The sequence below is a fragment of the Colletotrichum lupini genome, chromosome 1 (assembly GCF_023278565.1).
Source record: "Colletotrichum lupini chromosome 1, complete sequence".
Lineage (NCBI taxonomy): Eukaryota > Fungi > Ascomycota > Sordariomycetes > Glomerellales > Glomerellaceae > Colletotrichum > Colletotrichum lupini.
The window spans coordinates 3,176,805-3,191,166 of NC_064672.1; the positions used below are offsets into that span (position 1 = coordinate 3,176,805).

Genomic DNA, 14,362 nt, shown 5'->3' on the forward strand with positions numbered 1-14,362 from the left:
GTCAAGTGTTCCCAAATTCAGGTGCTTTTGCAGGCGGCAAGAACAAAGGCGTTGATGTCTCGAGGGCGAGTGGATTCGAACGGCGTAACTAGTATTAGAGTCGCGTTGTTGAGGTGTACATGGAACGGCGAGGCGGCAAAACGGTAACGGTCAGCCGGTAGCTACAAGTCCGATCTGCTCCTCTCGTTCTTAGAGTTGGTTGAGGTTGATGGTTGTTCGCAAAAGTTGGCGAAGGTGAGGAATATGTTGTCGGGTGGCTGGTTGAGCAAGCGGGTCCTGTTTCGCAGCCTCGTATTTCGATCCTTCCCCCGTCGACGCGATGCGACTTTCTTCTCAGCTGATTTCGAGGCAACGGTTGGTTGTCTTGTTGACAGCTAGCTGTTTGTTCCCTCTCGATTCCCCCCTTTGCGGATTTTCGGTCCCTCAATACTGCCAGTCGACAAATATACGCAGTGGTCGTTGGATGATGCGATGAGGAAATTGAATTGGTGCCGAAATTTTGGGGGATGCGGTTGCTTTGGGGGCAAGCCTCAAGGTAAGGCAAGACGGCAGCGAGGAAGACGATGGGCAGCAGATGCAGGTAGGTTGCAGCTGGGGGTGCAGGTGGTTTCGCAGGCGCAAAGTGACGGGAAAGGCGTGAGGGACGTCGGGAGGCGGCGCGCAGAGGGCGGTGGGACAATATAAGCCAAGTGAGTAAGGAGTGGAGGCGTTTAGTCCTAGAGAGGTTTCGTGCGGTGCCCTTCGAGTAATAGCGCCGAAGGGTGATTGACGAGGGGGGCTAGGGGAGAGGATTGGCAACTGCCCGGGTACGGAGTACAAAATTTAGTAGTGGAGGTGGGCGGTAGGTACCTTGGCAGGCTGGCAGGAAAGCAGGGAGGAGGGGTGCTAAGGCAGGAACAAGGTACAGGCTGGTACCTGGATATTCATGCCTAAGGTGGGAGAGATAGGTAGCCAGCCTCTCGTGCCTCTCACCTTCTTAGCGAGGCACTGGACTGAGGCAAGGTACCTACCTTGAGGAAGTATCTTTCAAGTATCCGTATTATGGGATTGCTTCCAGGTTCCTGGTGTCGTCCATCGCCTTGGACGCTTCGAGAGCAGCTATCTTAGGTCAATTTAGGTAGCTTGGGGGAAGAGCCTCTCGAACGTTTTCTTCCCTCTCTTGCTCTCACCTTACAATGTGTGAAGCAAACAGGTACTTTCCATTGCTTCCATGTCACCTTCCATGACTGACGGCAATCTCATGGGATAAGGTAGGTAGCTTTCCCTATTCGTACTGGACACCTGAACTTGAAGCGACAGGGCTGGGCGCATCAAAGAAAACTGAGCCACTGGCCCACCTGGGATGGAGAGGGTTTGAGGCACACGGAACCTCAAGCGTCAAGAGAGTTGACGTACGGAGTATTTCGTAGGAAAAGGCAGGTTTGATTTTCCAGTTTTGCTGCGATGAATTATAGTGTACCTCCCCACCCCCTTGGCCGGTAACGCTAAACCATCTGGCGCTTCCGTGGTGCAGTCGCACGCGCCATGATTGGACGATGCGGCCACTTGGGACGAAAGATTTCCAGGCAGCTCGCGAACAACTGGCGGGTCCTTGGAAGTGTAATTTGGCGACCCCCAGTCCGGTGTGCTCCCACCCTGCTTTCCTTCTTTTCTTTCCTTTCTTTTTTTTGCGATTTCTCTCTGTATCACGGTCGCGCAGCCAATGCTCTTATTCACCGGCCTCTTGCCGCATCTGTACACCTTTACTCACCTATGGTACTTACCGTGTAGGAGTTGAGACAAGGAAGGGAATGAGGCAGCCCTGGGCAGATGAAATCGCGACAAGCATCTGTGAGCACATGTGTCAAAGCCAGGCGCGAACAGGGCGGGTTTCCATTTGCAAAGTCATGGAGAGGATGCTCCAGCTCGTCTGATGTCGCACATGAGATTTGGCAACCACCACGACCTCGCGAGCTCCCGGACGGCCCTTAGTAGTATTAGTGTGGCATCCGTAGATTACACGCAAAGTTGTCATTCTTTTGCGCCTGGCCTGTTTCGGTTAGATGCCATCATGCCAGTGCTGGTGCGAGCAGAACATAATGCGTAGGTCTTCACCAAGCAGCGTTCATCCAACGCCTGTGGGAGAGGAAGACGGAGAAGGGAGACACGGCTGAACAGCACCAGACAAAAGCAAGCGGAATCGTACGTTGCGACATCTCGGGGCCGAATCGCCGAGTACCTATCTCTTCGAATACGTACCGATTCGCGGTACGGTACGTAGTACCTAGGTAGAGTAGCCCAAACCAAATGGAAAGAACTGGCTGGGTCTTGGACTCTTGCGCCGCCTTGGTAATAAAGTCGGCAAATTGGCAGCTTTCATGCACGATGAGCTGGGAAGCCGCCCTCTGCAACCTCACACCTCCCTTACAACTCTCGCCGCCACGTATCCTTCATTTTCACCCTCCACGGTTGACTTTTACAGATTCTATACTCCGTACTCATATGCAACCTTTCGAGCAATTCCTCCCTCGGCCGTGGCCCACTCCCTCGCCATGCCTGTGCTCCACCGTTCACGGCCATCGCGAACTCCGTGATCGTCACTCACCTGGCCCTTCACCTTGAATCCCTACACCCAACTCCCTGCGCTCCACTCATGATCCAGCCTCGTTGAAGCGTCACGGCGTTGGTTCTGGTCATCTCTGCCTCTTCCTTTCAGTACTCCGTATGCCTACTTCAACTACTCCGTACTCATAACCGAACACGTGCTCTGTGTCGCATCTACAAACGCACAGCAAGAATCGACCGTACTCCAATGAAAAGGTATTGCACTATACCTCACCGGCCGAGACATTCTAGTATGCTCCCGCCAGAAGCCAGCGTCTAGCCCGAGTCACCAAACCAACCTAGACAGAGGTACTCGAGGACTTGAGGAGTCGAGGGAGGTGGAGAGCATGATCGAATAGACACGGGTGACGCTGGAATTGACGTCTGTTCCACGCATGAGGCACCCTGAAGCCTGTGCTCTACATTCCTTTGCAACATCGACGCCAACCTGGAGGTCATCGCATGGCATTGCAAGGTGTAAAGTACCCACACAGAGACACCGTGCATCAGTCCACACCAAGCGCATCGTTTATCGTACGCCGTCTCATCAATCAAAGATGCGCCACCACTCACTCAATGCTTACGAGACCCGCGTCCGCCCTAGCACAGACTCAGAACCACGTACTGCGTAGTAGTTACGCATGGTCTACGAATTCTCATCAGTGACCAGAGTCATTGCCAACATGTCTCTGCAACCTGGTTATTCGTACCACCGCCCGCAAATATCAAGCTTGACATAGTGAGCTGCTCTGTCCAATACGTGTGGCTCCAATTTCGCTTGTTCCCGACCCGATCCAAATCTTCCACATTGCATCAGGGGATTCGCACGAAGAGGCTGGGGCAGTAGGAAATCTCCTCAGCAGATGAAACTTGATCGCCGGTTCTGGGAAAAGCCATGCAAACGTCTGGCTTTGCGGCCTTCAGTGACAACTGCCGTCTCGCAAACGCTGCCATCCGGCCACCCGTTGCCAACCCGATCCAAAACATGAGGTACCTCAGGTACTTGGCCTCCACAAGTGTCTGGACTCTGCCGCACGCCTTCAACGTCTACTAGCCAACGGCCGCTGCCCATTGAGAAGCATCCTGAACCGTTTCTGTTGGGCGCTTGAGTAATGATAGGGCCCCCGCGACTGCAGGGAGTCTGAACAAGCGTCGCGAACCCTTCTAAGGTCTTGTCACCTCAACCCGAACTCCAAGAAGAACTAGGACCAAAGATACCTTACACCGGTTGCCGACTCGTCGACTCGTCGGTATCCGTACTAGATGTCCCCGCACATCTTGCCGGGGGAGTAGCCCACCCGCACACACCGCGGCCGGCTCGAACGGAACCAAGCCGGGACAGGAAGGCCGCTAGCCTCCATCTTTGGTGGCTCCCAGCCTCTCAAGTTTGCACTTCTCGGCCAGCCCTTTTTTCAGGTCTTGATCCGCTCAAGTTTGAGCTATCGCAAGGCTTGCAGATAGCCACTTTACATTCAAATGTATGCGAGAAACCAGATACCGCTGATCGACGTGTCTTACCTACCTGTCTATGTACCGCCTATCAGTCTGTCGGTATGAATACTCCCACCTGAATACGGCCCACGATGGCTTAGCCTCAGATCGAGTTTTCGGCTGGCGACAGGTTGGAACAGGGGTTCCCCCGTAGTCTCGACAGCAACCAACACAATACTCCGTACAGCGCCACGACCGCTTTCTTTCGTCAGTTCACCGCAAATCCCCCCCCAGCTGCATCTGTCAAATCGTACATACCTTGGTTGTGGCTACTTGTTCTTCGCCACCGAGCAAGCCATCTTTGACCAACTCAGCATCCGCTCCTCGGGTTGCAAGTTCTTGTGGGTGGGGAGAATCTGTCCCAATCGCTGGTCGAGATGGCCGCATTGATCCAAGGCGGTCGGGGGCATAAAGGGCTGAAATGGACGGTCATTGAATGGAGCAAACTGCCCATCGGGGTCCCATACTCTCTTGGCTTCCGCCTCTCAAGAGCGAGGGTCTCCCTACTAATGAATGGAGCAATGTGAAGTTTGTTCGGATACGGAGCATACCACACTGCCCCCCTCTCAACAGTGCATAGATGTTTTGAGTATCCGCACCACAGTACCTCATCAATTAAACAGCGGGAAGGTTGGCAAAGTTGGACCAGCTTCGACCGTCTTGTTTCTCGTCATTGCGGTTGCGGAACTGAAGGATCTACGTCTGAACATCCTGGTCGTGCTGAAGAAGTCGTTCTAGAACCTGGCGAAACTCATTCTATTGCAACCATCCCACGCTCCCTCGGGCGTCCAGTACGCAGTCGTGGCGCTTGACGCTGACGCAGCATTTTGCGCCACTCTCTCTTCATGTGATTTATGGGTGTGGCAGTGCATCTCGCAGTGTGCATCCAACGACGGACGACCACACAACCCGCGTCCAATTCGTACAAACCCTGCCAATTATCTTTGCGATGTGAGGGCTGTAGACCGTGGCACCGCGGCTTGTACGCGTGTAATAATTGAAGATCACCGCTGTGATGCGCGGTACCCTTAATGAAATGTAAACTCCAACAGCAACGGCGTGACCTATACTCAGTTCTATATGTCTTCTCTTGGTAATCAGGGCATGGCTCTTGCAGTGTACGTTCCACCCCGCCAATGTAGCAACTGAGAAGCAAAGAATTAGAGTTGTCGGGTCCCTCGCGTCGATCATTGCCTTCTTTCCTGTCCAATCACGCGAGATGTCATGTTTAGTTGTGGTTCTTGAAATAGAATTGCATTGCTTAGCGTCTAGACCTCATGAATATCTTGGAAGGAAGGAGATGGATGCAGGTCTACGGCCAATCACGATTGGGTTGCCTCTCGACCTTTTCCGGTGTCTGGTTTTGGGGGTCTTCCTCGCTCGAGCTGCTACTACTACTGCATCTTGGCCCTTCACGCGGCAGAGGGAATGGAAGGTATACCTAGCTCGGCGTGTGCCAAAGCAGTAACTCTGGTAAGTGAGCTTGCTGGTGTTTTTCCTAGGTATCATTACTCCCGCAAGAATTGAGATGTAGAAATCAAGAGTAGTTTAGTTTCTGTCTTTACTATAGGTGAGTTGGGTATGGCGATTTTCTACCAGTCCCTCCTCCTCGACTCCGTGAATTCGGTGAGAACCTGAATCGGGGATTGTTATTCGTTCTCGTCCAGTAACTGGATATTTTGGGACATTGTACTCCAAGACTGGCAACGCCTTGACGTCGGTCACGCTGTCAGTCAGTGTCAGTCAAACCGAGATACCTACCATGTGGAGGGTGCTCTGTTTTGACCGAGGCGTCGCCAACCCGACACCGAAGCCATCGAATGACGTTGGCGAGATCAGGATATCATATGTAGATGCCAATATAAATATACATTTGCGTGGCCAGAAAAAGAGAGCGTCGGTTTTCTTTTCCAGATATGTTGATACCTTAATCTAGGAGCTGTGGTCGGGCCATGCAATTGACAAACAATTTTCAGTGGAAGATGTAAGCCCCTTGCCTTGCAAACGCTCTTGCCACCGATACCTTGCGGAACATTCTTGCCCCCAGTTCACTGAACTGATATTCTGATAGCAATGAGCGTCAGGTACCTGACCTTACTTAGGAGGAGCGGTAGAACCGTATTGGAAGTGCAGGAACAGGAAGATGTGAGGAAACGACGAGTTTCCTCTCTTATCTTATCGCACTCTTCCCGTCAGTGTCGTCCAAAGCACCCCTGGCGAATAGGCATTGGATGGCACGAAGGTTGGGTACGGGCGCTTCACTAGCGGCCCCCGCTTGGATGCAGCCGCGAGTGGGTGCCCGATCAACGCAGCCAAACATTGAGCAACAGCGCAGACGGCACTGCTAGTTGGTGATGGTTGCTCCGCAACGCCTAGCAAAATAAATGCCGTCAACCTCGATTGGCAGGGGGGCCCGTCAACGTGAGCAGCCCCGAACAACATCTCACCGCACCTGTTCGTTGTCGTCGTCGTCACATCCACACTCATCCCCGGCTCCATCCACCATCCAACTCCCCCGGGTAACAAACATTGAACCCCCCCACCCGGCTCTTAAGACTGCTCCCACCCATATTACCGCTGTCACCGACTCGAGCTTTGCCCTGGATCACAGAGTCCCGGATGACCTTGACTTGACATTACCTCGTTTTGCTTAGGTTTTGCTGTGCACATTCGCCATCATCGCTTCCTGCAGAGCTTCTTCACATCTGCTCCTAGCAATTGACGCTTTATGCCATTCTTCCTGGTGCAGCGCGGCGCTCAAGCAACGACTAACACTACCTGAATATCCCATCATCAACACCAAACTGCCTGGGGGGGGACTGTGTCGCATTGCATTGACTTACATTTTCCCTCGCGCCCGCATTCCAAGGCCTCTTAGCCTCACCACCAACATCACCCACCCGACCTCCATCACATTCTAGTCACCTCGTCGCCCCGTTCGAGAACAATGGCGCCCGTGGAGCGCGAAGCCTCCAGGGACGCTGATCGTCCTCTGAGACACAGACAATCAATGTCTTCTGATCAAGGCAGAGCTCTGGTCCCCATGTAAGTCGCCAAAACACGAAACTTCTTCCATCAACACCCATTCCCCATACACAACATTCATGATGCGCTTGCCATGTCTGCTATCTGGCGTAGACTGATGAAGACCAGGTGGGACAGCTCAGATCCCGACAGGGCACCACCGCCCTTGCCCATGAACCCGCAATCGCCAGTTACAACCTCTAGGAAAGGAACTTCCGTTGCTATTCAGTCTGCTCACGCTGCTCTAAACGAAAGAGCTCGTGAGAGCGCCATGCTTCCGGCGCCCTTGACCAAAAGGAATACCGAAACATCCCCCGAACGTTCTCTTATCAAAGGATCGCACCACAAACGCATGCAGTCCCTACAACCAGGAAACGTCAGAGACCTCAGCCTGCTCTTGGAGAGTGGCCAGCAATCCAACCCCCCTTCGCCGACAAAATCCCCTGAGCGGACACGCCCTTCTACGCCGGCGGCCAACAGAAGGGACAGCTTCGCCGACACAAGAAGAGACAGTTTCGCCGATAGCAGGAGAGATAGCTTTGCAGATCTGAGATCGACGGAGAGAGAGGCCACCACGCCTTCATCAGTTCAAAGTCAGACGCCGGTCGTACGTCCGACGATAAAAAGACAACAACAAAGCATCTTGGGCGAAAACACACCTCCGCAATCTGCTACCATGCTTGCAATACAAAATATGCCGCTTCAAGGTCAGCAGGACAAGGAGAATGTCGCAAATGGCTCTACTGCACTCGTCAAGGCTCCTCAACAGGTCGAAGCTCTTTCGGGGCAGATTCTAAGTCTCACTAGCATCGCGACAGCTCTCCAAAAAGACATGGCCCAGTTGAGCCGAAGAAGCCGTGACAATGCCACCGACTTGCTGAGTTTGAAGGAAGCGACAAAAGCTCGGGACGAGGATATCCGTAAGAGCTTGCGCGAACTTATCAATAATGCCCAGGATGCTGCTGCAAGCAGCAGGCCAAGCTCCCGCGACCCCTTCGTCAACAGCTTGTTCCTCGATACCAAGCCCCACCACACCTCCCCTCCACCAAGCAAAGCTGGACGCCCCTTTTCTCTACCTAGAATCCCTTCACCGAACAGCTTTGCGGCATCTATCGATCGAGATGCCTTGAGCACACCATCGCTCTGCAACTCCAACACCAACTCCAACTCGGAGTCTCCGACTACCATTGCGATACTGGACAAGATTATCAGAGACATGGGCACGAAAGAGGGACATGACCTGCTTCTTGCTCGCCTGACCGACGTTGCCGAGAAGCTTGCTGGAGTGGCGCCCGCTTCGAAGGTTGAGGAGCTGATCCAGCTCGTCAAGACTAAGCCAGCTGATGCCATGATCTCGCGAAGCGGCGGCGGTCATGGAGAGAGCACCAGGAATATGCCTCGTGCAGCTGTGTTTGACGACGACAACAGCACTATGGACTTTGATTACGACCCTGGATATGCAAGTCAGCTGACCCATCGATCGGAGAGGGCCTTGCATAATGAGCCCGCCTCGAGATCTGCGGCATCTGGCAATGCTTCTGAGATCGTCAGTGACGAAGTGCTCAAGATCATCCGTACCGTTAAGGACAGCGTAGCACAAGGGGGCGGTCTCACCGCAGAAGTCAAGGCTCTTGTCCGGGAGCTACGTGGCGAAGTGCTGGGTATGGGACGGGAGATTGGAAGGAGACTGGACGAAGCTCAGGCACAATCAAAGTCTGAAGAACCCTCGACTGATAATGATGAAGTTTCGAAGATCGTCCACGAGGGAATCGAGCAGATGAGAGAGAACATGGACGAGCTTCTCCGTGAGCATCGACGCCAGTCCGCCAACTCTGTGGCCTCAAGAGCACCAGCAATCGACTATCAAGAAATATATAATGCCATGAGAGCAGCGCTTCGAGACTCCCAAGCATCGCAGGAGAAAGAGCCTGATCTGAATCGGGAGGATGTCATCGAGGCTGTCAGGGACGCCTGGGAAAACTACAAGCCCGAGACTGAGAACCAAGATCCTGGTCTTGGACGCGAAGAGATCCTCGAGTACCTCAAAGAGGGATTGCAGGACTATGTCGACAGGGACCAGGAGCCTGTGGGAGCTTCGCGAGAAGAGGTGTTCCAAGCAGTTGTCGAGGGTCTCAAGCATTTTTCGCCTCCACGCGTCGAGACACCCACAAGCCTCTCACGAGACGAGATTCTGGAAGCCGTTCGCGAGTGCTTAGAGGAGTTCGAGTTCCCTGTTGCCCCCTCAGCGTTCACACAAGAACTCACCCGAGAGGACATGCTTCATGCGGTCAAGGAAGGCCTCAGCGGCTACGATCTGCCTACCGCCGGAGCTCTCGTACCGCACCAGAGCAACAATGAAGAAGTCGTCACTCGTTTGCAGGATATTCTTGAGTACATGCGCGGAGAGTTCCGAGCAGTGACAGAGGATGCGAAAGTGAACGCCGCCGCCAATGGACGTGACACTGAGCAGATTTTAGACGCTACTAAGGACGGTCTGGAGAAGCTTCGTGCCGACATGGAAGCATATGTCAGTCATCTCAGTGGCAGCACCGCCGGGCAGGAAGAAATCACCCAAACTCTTGTCGACACATTAGATACCTTCAGAGATGAGATGGCTATGCTGGTCGACCGCGTTTCGAGCGATTCCAGGTCGACAATCGAGTCACACATGGAGTCACTACGCGACACCGTCAACTCCTCCATGGTGCCGGTCACTCCACAAGTCAACCAGAAGGAGATCATCGAAGCCGTGAGAGATGGAATCGACAGTGTGCGTGGCGAGTTGCGCCGACCCTTCGCCGGCGTCACGGACATTCTAGATGCTCTCCACGATGGCTTGGCCGATCTGCGCATCAGCATTGACAAGGTCGCGAACCGGCCAGCGGATCTCACAGCCAATGATGAAGTCCTCGACGCATTGAAAGCCGGGCTGGACAATGTCCGCTCAGAAATCGATGGTCTCCGAGAACTGCAAGGCCAGAACGACAAAGCATTGACGACCATGCATGACGGCGCTGTTGTGCCAGTCCCAGCCGATGCCCTCAAGCAGGATGACATCAAAAACCTTGAGGTTCTCATCACTCAGCTCCGGATCAAGATCGAGGCCATGGAACCCGCGAACGCCGATCCTGTCGCCAAAGATGATCTCACTCGTATGGAGGACATGCTTCGTTCTCTCCAGGAATCTGCATCCAAGGACGACATGCTCCGTCTCGAGGACATGCTTCGACTCGTACAAGAGTCGGTCTCCAAGGACGAGACTTCCCGGATCGAAGAAGTCCTGCTTAACGCCCAGAGCTCAGTCACCAAGGAGGATATAACCCGTCTGGAAGAGGCGATTCTGCCCATCCAGGAGTGGGTCAAGTCCAAGGAAAGCCCTGTCAGCACCGATGCTTCAACAAAGGAGGACGTCCAAGCGATTGAAACCATCCTTCGTAATACTAAGGGTCGGCTGGACGACCTCATTGACAACGAGCAAGCCGTGCGAAAGGAACATCTAGACAGCTTGGAGAACACCATACTGGAAACCAGGGAAGCCATCAATCTCATCACTACGCAGCTGGATACTCTCCCGAAGAAGGATGACGTGACATCCGTTGAAGCATTGGTAACACAGGTTGCTGCAGGCTTTGAAGAAATGAAAGAGAGCGCTGCCAAGCAATTGGAGGATCCCGAGCGAGTCACCAAGACTGATGTCGAGGCTGTGGAAGCTGCTTGTCACGATATCAAGGACGTGTTCGATCAACTGCTCAAGACTGAGATCGCCACCCTCGTCACCAAGGAGGACCTGAAAAAGACAGAGACAACCTTGGAGGAGCTCAAAGGCCCCCTCGAGGCGTTGGTGGTCCTGGAGGGGCTCAAGGAAGGACTGCAAGAGGGTATGAAAGCCCCATTGGATGAGTTGAAGACGGAGCTCAAGACGGAGATCACGACCCCCATCGAGGAGCTCAAGGCTCCACTCGAAGAGCTCAAGACACGACTTGACTCCCTGGTCGAGTCGCACGACAAGGGAAGCGAGGAGCGCCAAGCCGAGATCGTTGGCGTTAGCGAACGTGTGACTGAAGTCAAGACCTTCCTCGAGGAGTTCCAGGGTTTGGTCAAGGGTAAACTCGAAGAGGGTGCCACTGGAGTCGAGAGCCTCTCAAAGTTGCTCGAGGGTGTGTCGACAGCAGTGGAGAACAACGCTTCCGTCAACCAAGACCTGAAGGACCTCTCCGATACGATGAAGCTAGAGTTTGAGGAGTCCAAGGCCGCCGTAGTCGGTGCTAAGCTGGAGTCAGACGAGAAGTTCCAGCAGACTACTGATGCCTTGAGCGCCAAGATTGAGGAGAAGGTCACGGAGTTGATGACCAAGTACGACGAGTTTCACGTTGCCCTTGACGATCGCGCCAAAGCTGGGGAGGCAAGAGATGCCAGCACCGAAGAGGCAGTCCTGGGTACCAAGGCTGTTGCGGAAGAGCTCAAGTCTCTCGTGGACACACTTGGTGCTGCTGTTACCGACTCGATGGAGAAGATGGAGGAGGCGTCCAAGACCGTATTCACCAGAGTTGAGGATCTCATGACCAAGTCTGAGGAGAACCACACAGATGGGAAGGCCGATCACCAGCAAACTCGGGATCACCTGAAGCAAGCTGTCGACGCCGTCGAAATCATTCAGGGACAGCTTGTTGAATCTCAACCTCAGATCTTGGAATCGATCAAAGATGTCTTGCTTATCGTTGGCCAACATTACGATTACGCCAAGACGTCAACGAATGATATTCAGAAGACAATTGAGGATGCCAAGCCAGTCGAGCTCGCTCTGCCACCAATCCCAGACAAGTATGACGACACTGTCGTTCTGGAGAAGCTTACCAAATTGATCGAGCATTCCGAGGTTCCAGTCGAAAAGTACGATGATGCAGGTGTTCATGAAAAGCTTGACAAGCTCGTTGAACATGCTTCTGTTCCTGCTGAGAAGTACGATGACGCGCCAGTACACGAGAAGCTTGACAAGATCGTGGAGCATGTTTCCACTCCGGCAGAGAAATACGACGACACGCCCGTTCATGAGAAGCTCGACAAGCTTGTAGAGCACTCTCAAGTACCAGTCGAAAAGTACGATGATGCGCCGGTCCACGAGAAACTTGACAAGCTCGTTGAACAGCAGCTGTTGATCCCGACCGAGAAGTACGACGACGCGCCGGTCCATGAGAAACTTGACAAACTCGTGGAGCACTCTCAGATACCTGTGGAGAAGTATGACGACGCGCCCGTTCACGAGAAACTCGACATGCTTGTGGAGCACTCTCAGGTGCCTGTTGAGAAGTACGATGACGCGCCGGTGCATGAGAAGCTTGACAAGCTCTCTGAACAGCAGCTGTTGATCCCGACCGAGAAGTACGACGACACAGTGGTCCAGGAAAAGCTGGACAGGATCGCTGAGTACCAGTCTCTGCTTCCGACCGAGAAGTACGACGATGCGGCAGTTCAAGAGAAGCTCGACATGCTTGCCTGTGGACAGTCATTGATCCCTACGGAGAAGTACGACGATACGCCAGTGCACGAGAAGCTGGACAAGCTTGCTGAACAGCAATTGTTGATCCCAACCGAGAAGTACGATGACACAATAATTCGGGAACAGCTCGGAGTTCTGGCTGAACAGCAGCTGCTGATTCCGACTGAGAAGTACGACGACGCAGCCCTGCAAGACAAGCTGGACAAGCTTGCCGAGCAGCAGGCATTGATCCCCACTGACAAGTACGACGATGTCGCCGTTCACGTCAAGCTGGACGAGCTCGTTGATCATAGTCATGCTGCTGAGAAGGCGTTTGGTCAGCTCGACACTCTTGAAAAGGTCCATCAGCAAGTAATCCAAACAGCCACGGACATCTCGCTCTTCCTTGCAAGCCAGACCAAGAAGATCAAAGAGGAGGAAGACGACAGAGAGCAGTTTCTCCAGGAAGTGAACATTGATCTCGAGCGCAAGCTTGCTCTCAAGGAGCAGATCGAAGCTAGTCTGCTGGATCTGAAGCAAGAGGAAGAGAGACTCAGGGCTTCTGTTCTCGGGCTTCGGACGGAGCAAGAAAGTCTCATCCGGCAAAAGACAAGATTGACGGGCGATGTCTCGTCTCTCGAGACTGCACTGCATATCCGTCGGGACGAGCTTCACGACATGGAATCTCGTGCCGAGGGTTTGGAGCGCCGCATTCTAGAAGGGGTTATGGACCATTCCCGCGTACTGCTGATGTCAAAGGCAACCAAAGGGCGCGACGCTATGAGCCGTAAGCGTGTCCGGGACCAGAAGCCGGGTCAGGAGAATGAAGTCCCCGAGAAGCCTGCGTCTCCTGCTGTGAACTTGGCCCTTTCCGCGAAACGAAACCTGAAGCCTCCGTCGCAAGCAGGCGCTGCTCGCCGTATCTTATCCCTGAGCCAGATCACGAACAACGTGCCAACCGGTGGAGTTCAGCGCAGCCAGAGCGTCAGGACTGCCGGTGCTCGTGGTCATCGCAAGTCCAGTTGGGCTGGAGGCTTCTCGAAGGGCTACGGAGATCTCGACAAGGAGAATATTTCTTTGAAGGAGACGGAGGAGGAGAACATGCCTAGTTCCACGCCTGTTATGCACGAAGAACCAGCTGGGGCCGATGATCCCAGTGATACCGAGACGTTGCGTCGCAGTAGTCATGGCAGTCGTATGAGCCGTGGTAGCCGCGGTACAACGGTCGTGACAGAGAGTACCGAAAACTACACCGGCGACGGCGATTATTCGGACTATTACGACGACAACCACAGCGATTTGCAGAGTGACCTCCAAAGCGAGTGGACTGAGAGTGTCGTGAGCTCAAACGTCAGTTCTAATGTTAGTTCAGACCTCGGCTCCGACCTCAGTCAAGAAACTCTGAACAACGAAGTCGCGGCCTAGGACAACGAAATTGGTGTCTTTGGGAAGTTGTTTTTTCATATGGACATATTGACGAGTATTGAATAACGCATGAGCCTGCTGGGTCGACGTCACCTGGGATGAACGGTAGTTTGTATCAAAATGGAGTTATTGGGTTTCCTTTCTCTTTTGTCTGAAATTGGTAGTGCTGGTATGAGTCCAGTTGATGTTTAGTATTGTAGGTAGTGTGTTGGACGTAGTAAAGTACAGAATTATCACCTCCCTACGACTCTGCCACATGATGAACATGCTTTTGATGGTCTACCCTGCCATGCCTCCTCGACTTTGGTTTTTTTCGAGACGCGCTAGATGCACGTGGCAATGCTCATGTGCAGAAGTGCGAAT

At 53.4% G+C, this 14,362-nt stretch overlaps 2 protein-coding genes across 2 annotated transcripts; one reads left to right on the plus strand and one right to left on the minus strand.

Annotated features, from left to right (window-relative positions):
* Positions 1-3,396: 3,396 nt before the first annotated feature.
* On the minus strand, positions 3,397-5,891 carry CLUP02_00919 (uncharacterized protein; the record flags this gene model as incomplete). Its single annotated transcript, XM_049279965.1, has 12 exons — positions 3,397-3,585; positions 3,643-3,747; positions 3,807-3,842; positions 3,977-4,083; positions 4,151-4,272; positions 4,348-4,558; positions 4,721-4,785; positions 4,849-4,946; positions 5,005-5,276; positions 5,401-5,515; positions 5,671-5,800; positions 5,836-5,891. 12 exons carry the CDS (start codon positions 5,889-5,891, stop codon positions 3,397-3,399), a joined length of 1,506 nt encoding a protein of 501 aa, XP_049135922.1.
* Positions 5,892-7,084: 1,193 nt separating this feature from the next.
* CLUP02_00920 (chromosome segregation ATPase) lies at positions 7,085-13,999 on the plus strand (the record flags this gene model as incomplete). Its single annotated transcript, XM_049279966.1, has 2 exons — positions 7,085-7,119; positions 7,213-13,999. 2 exons carry the CDS (start codon positions 7,085-7,087, stop codon positions 13,997-13,999), a joined length of 6,822 nt encoding a protein of 2,273 aa, XP_049135923.1.
* Between the last annotated feature and the right edge of the window lie 363 nt (positions 14,000-14,362).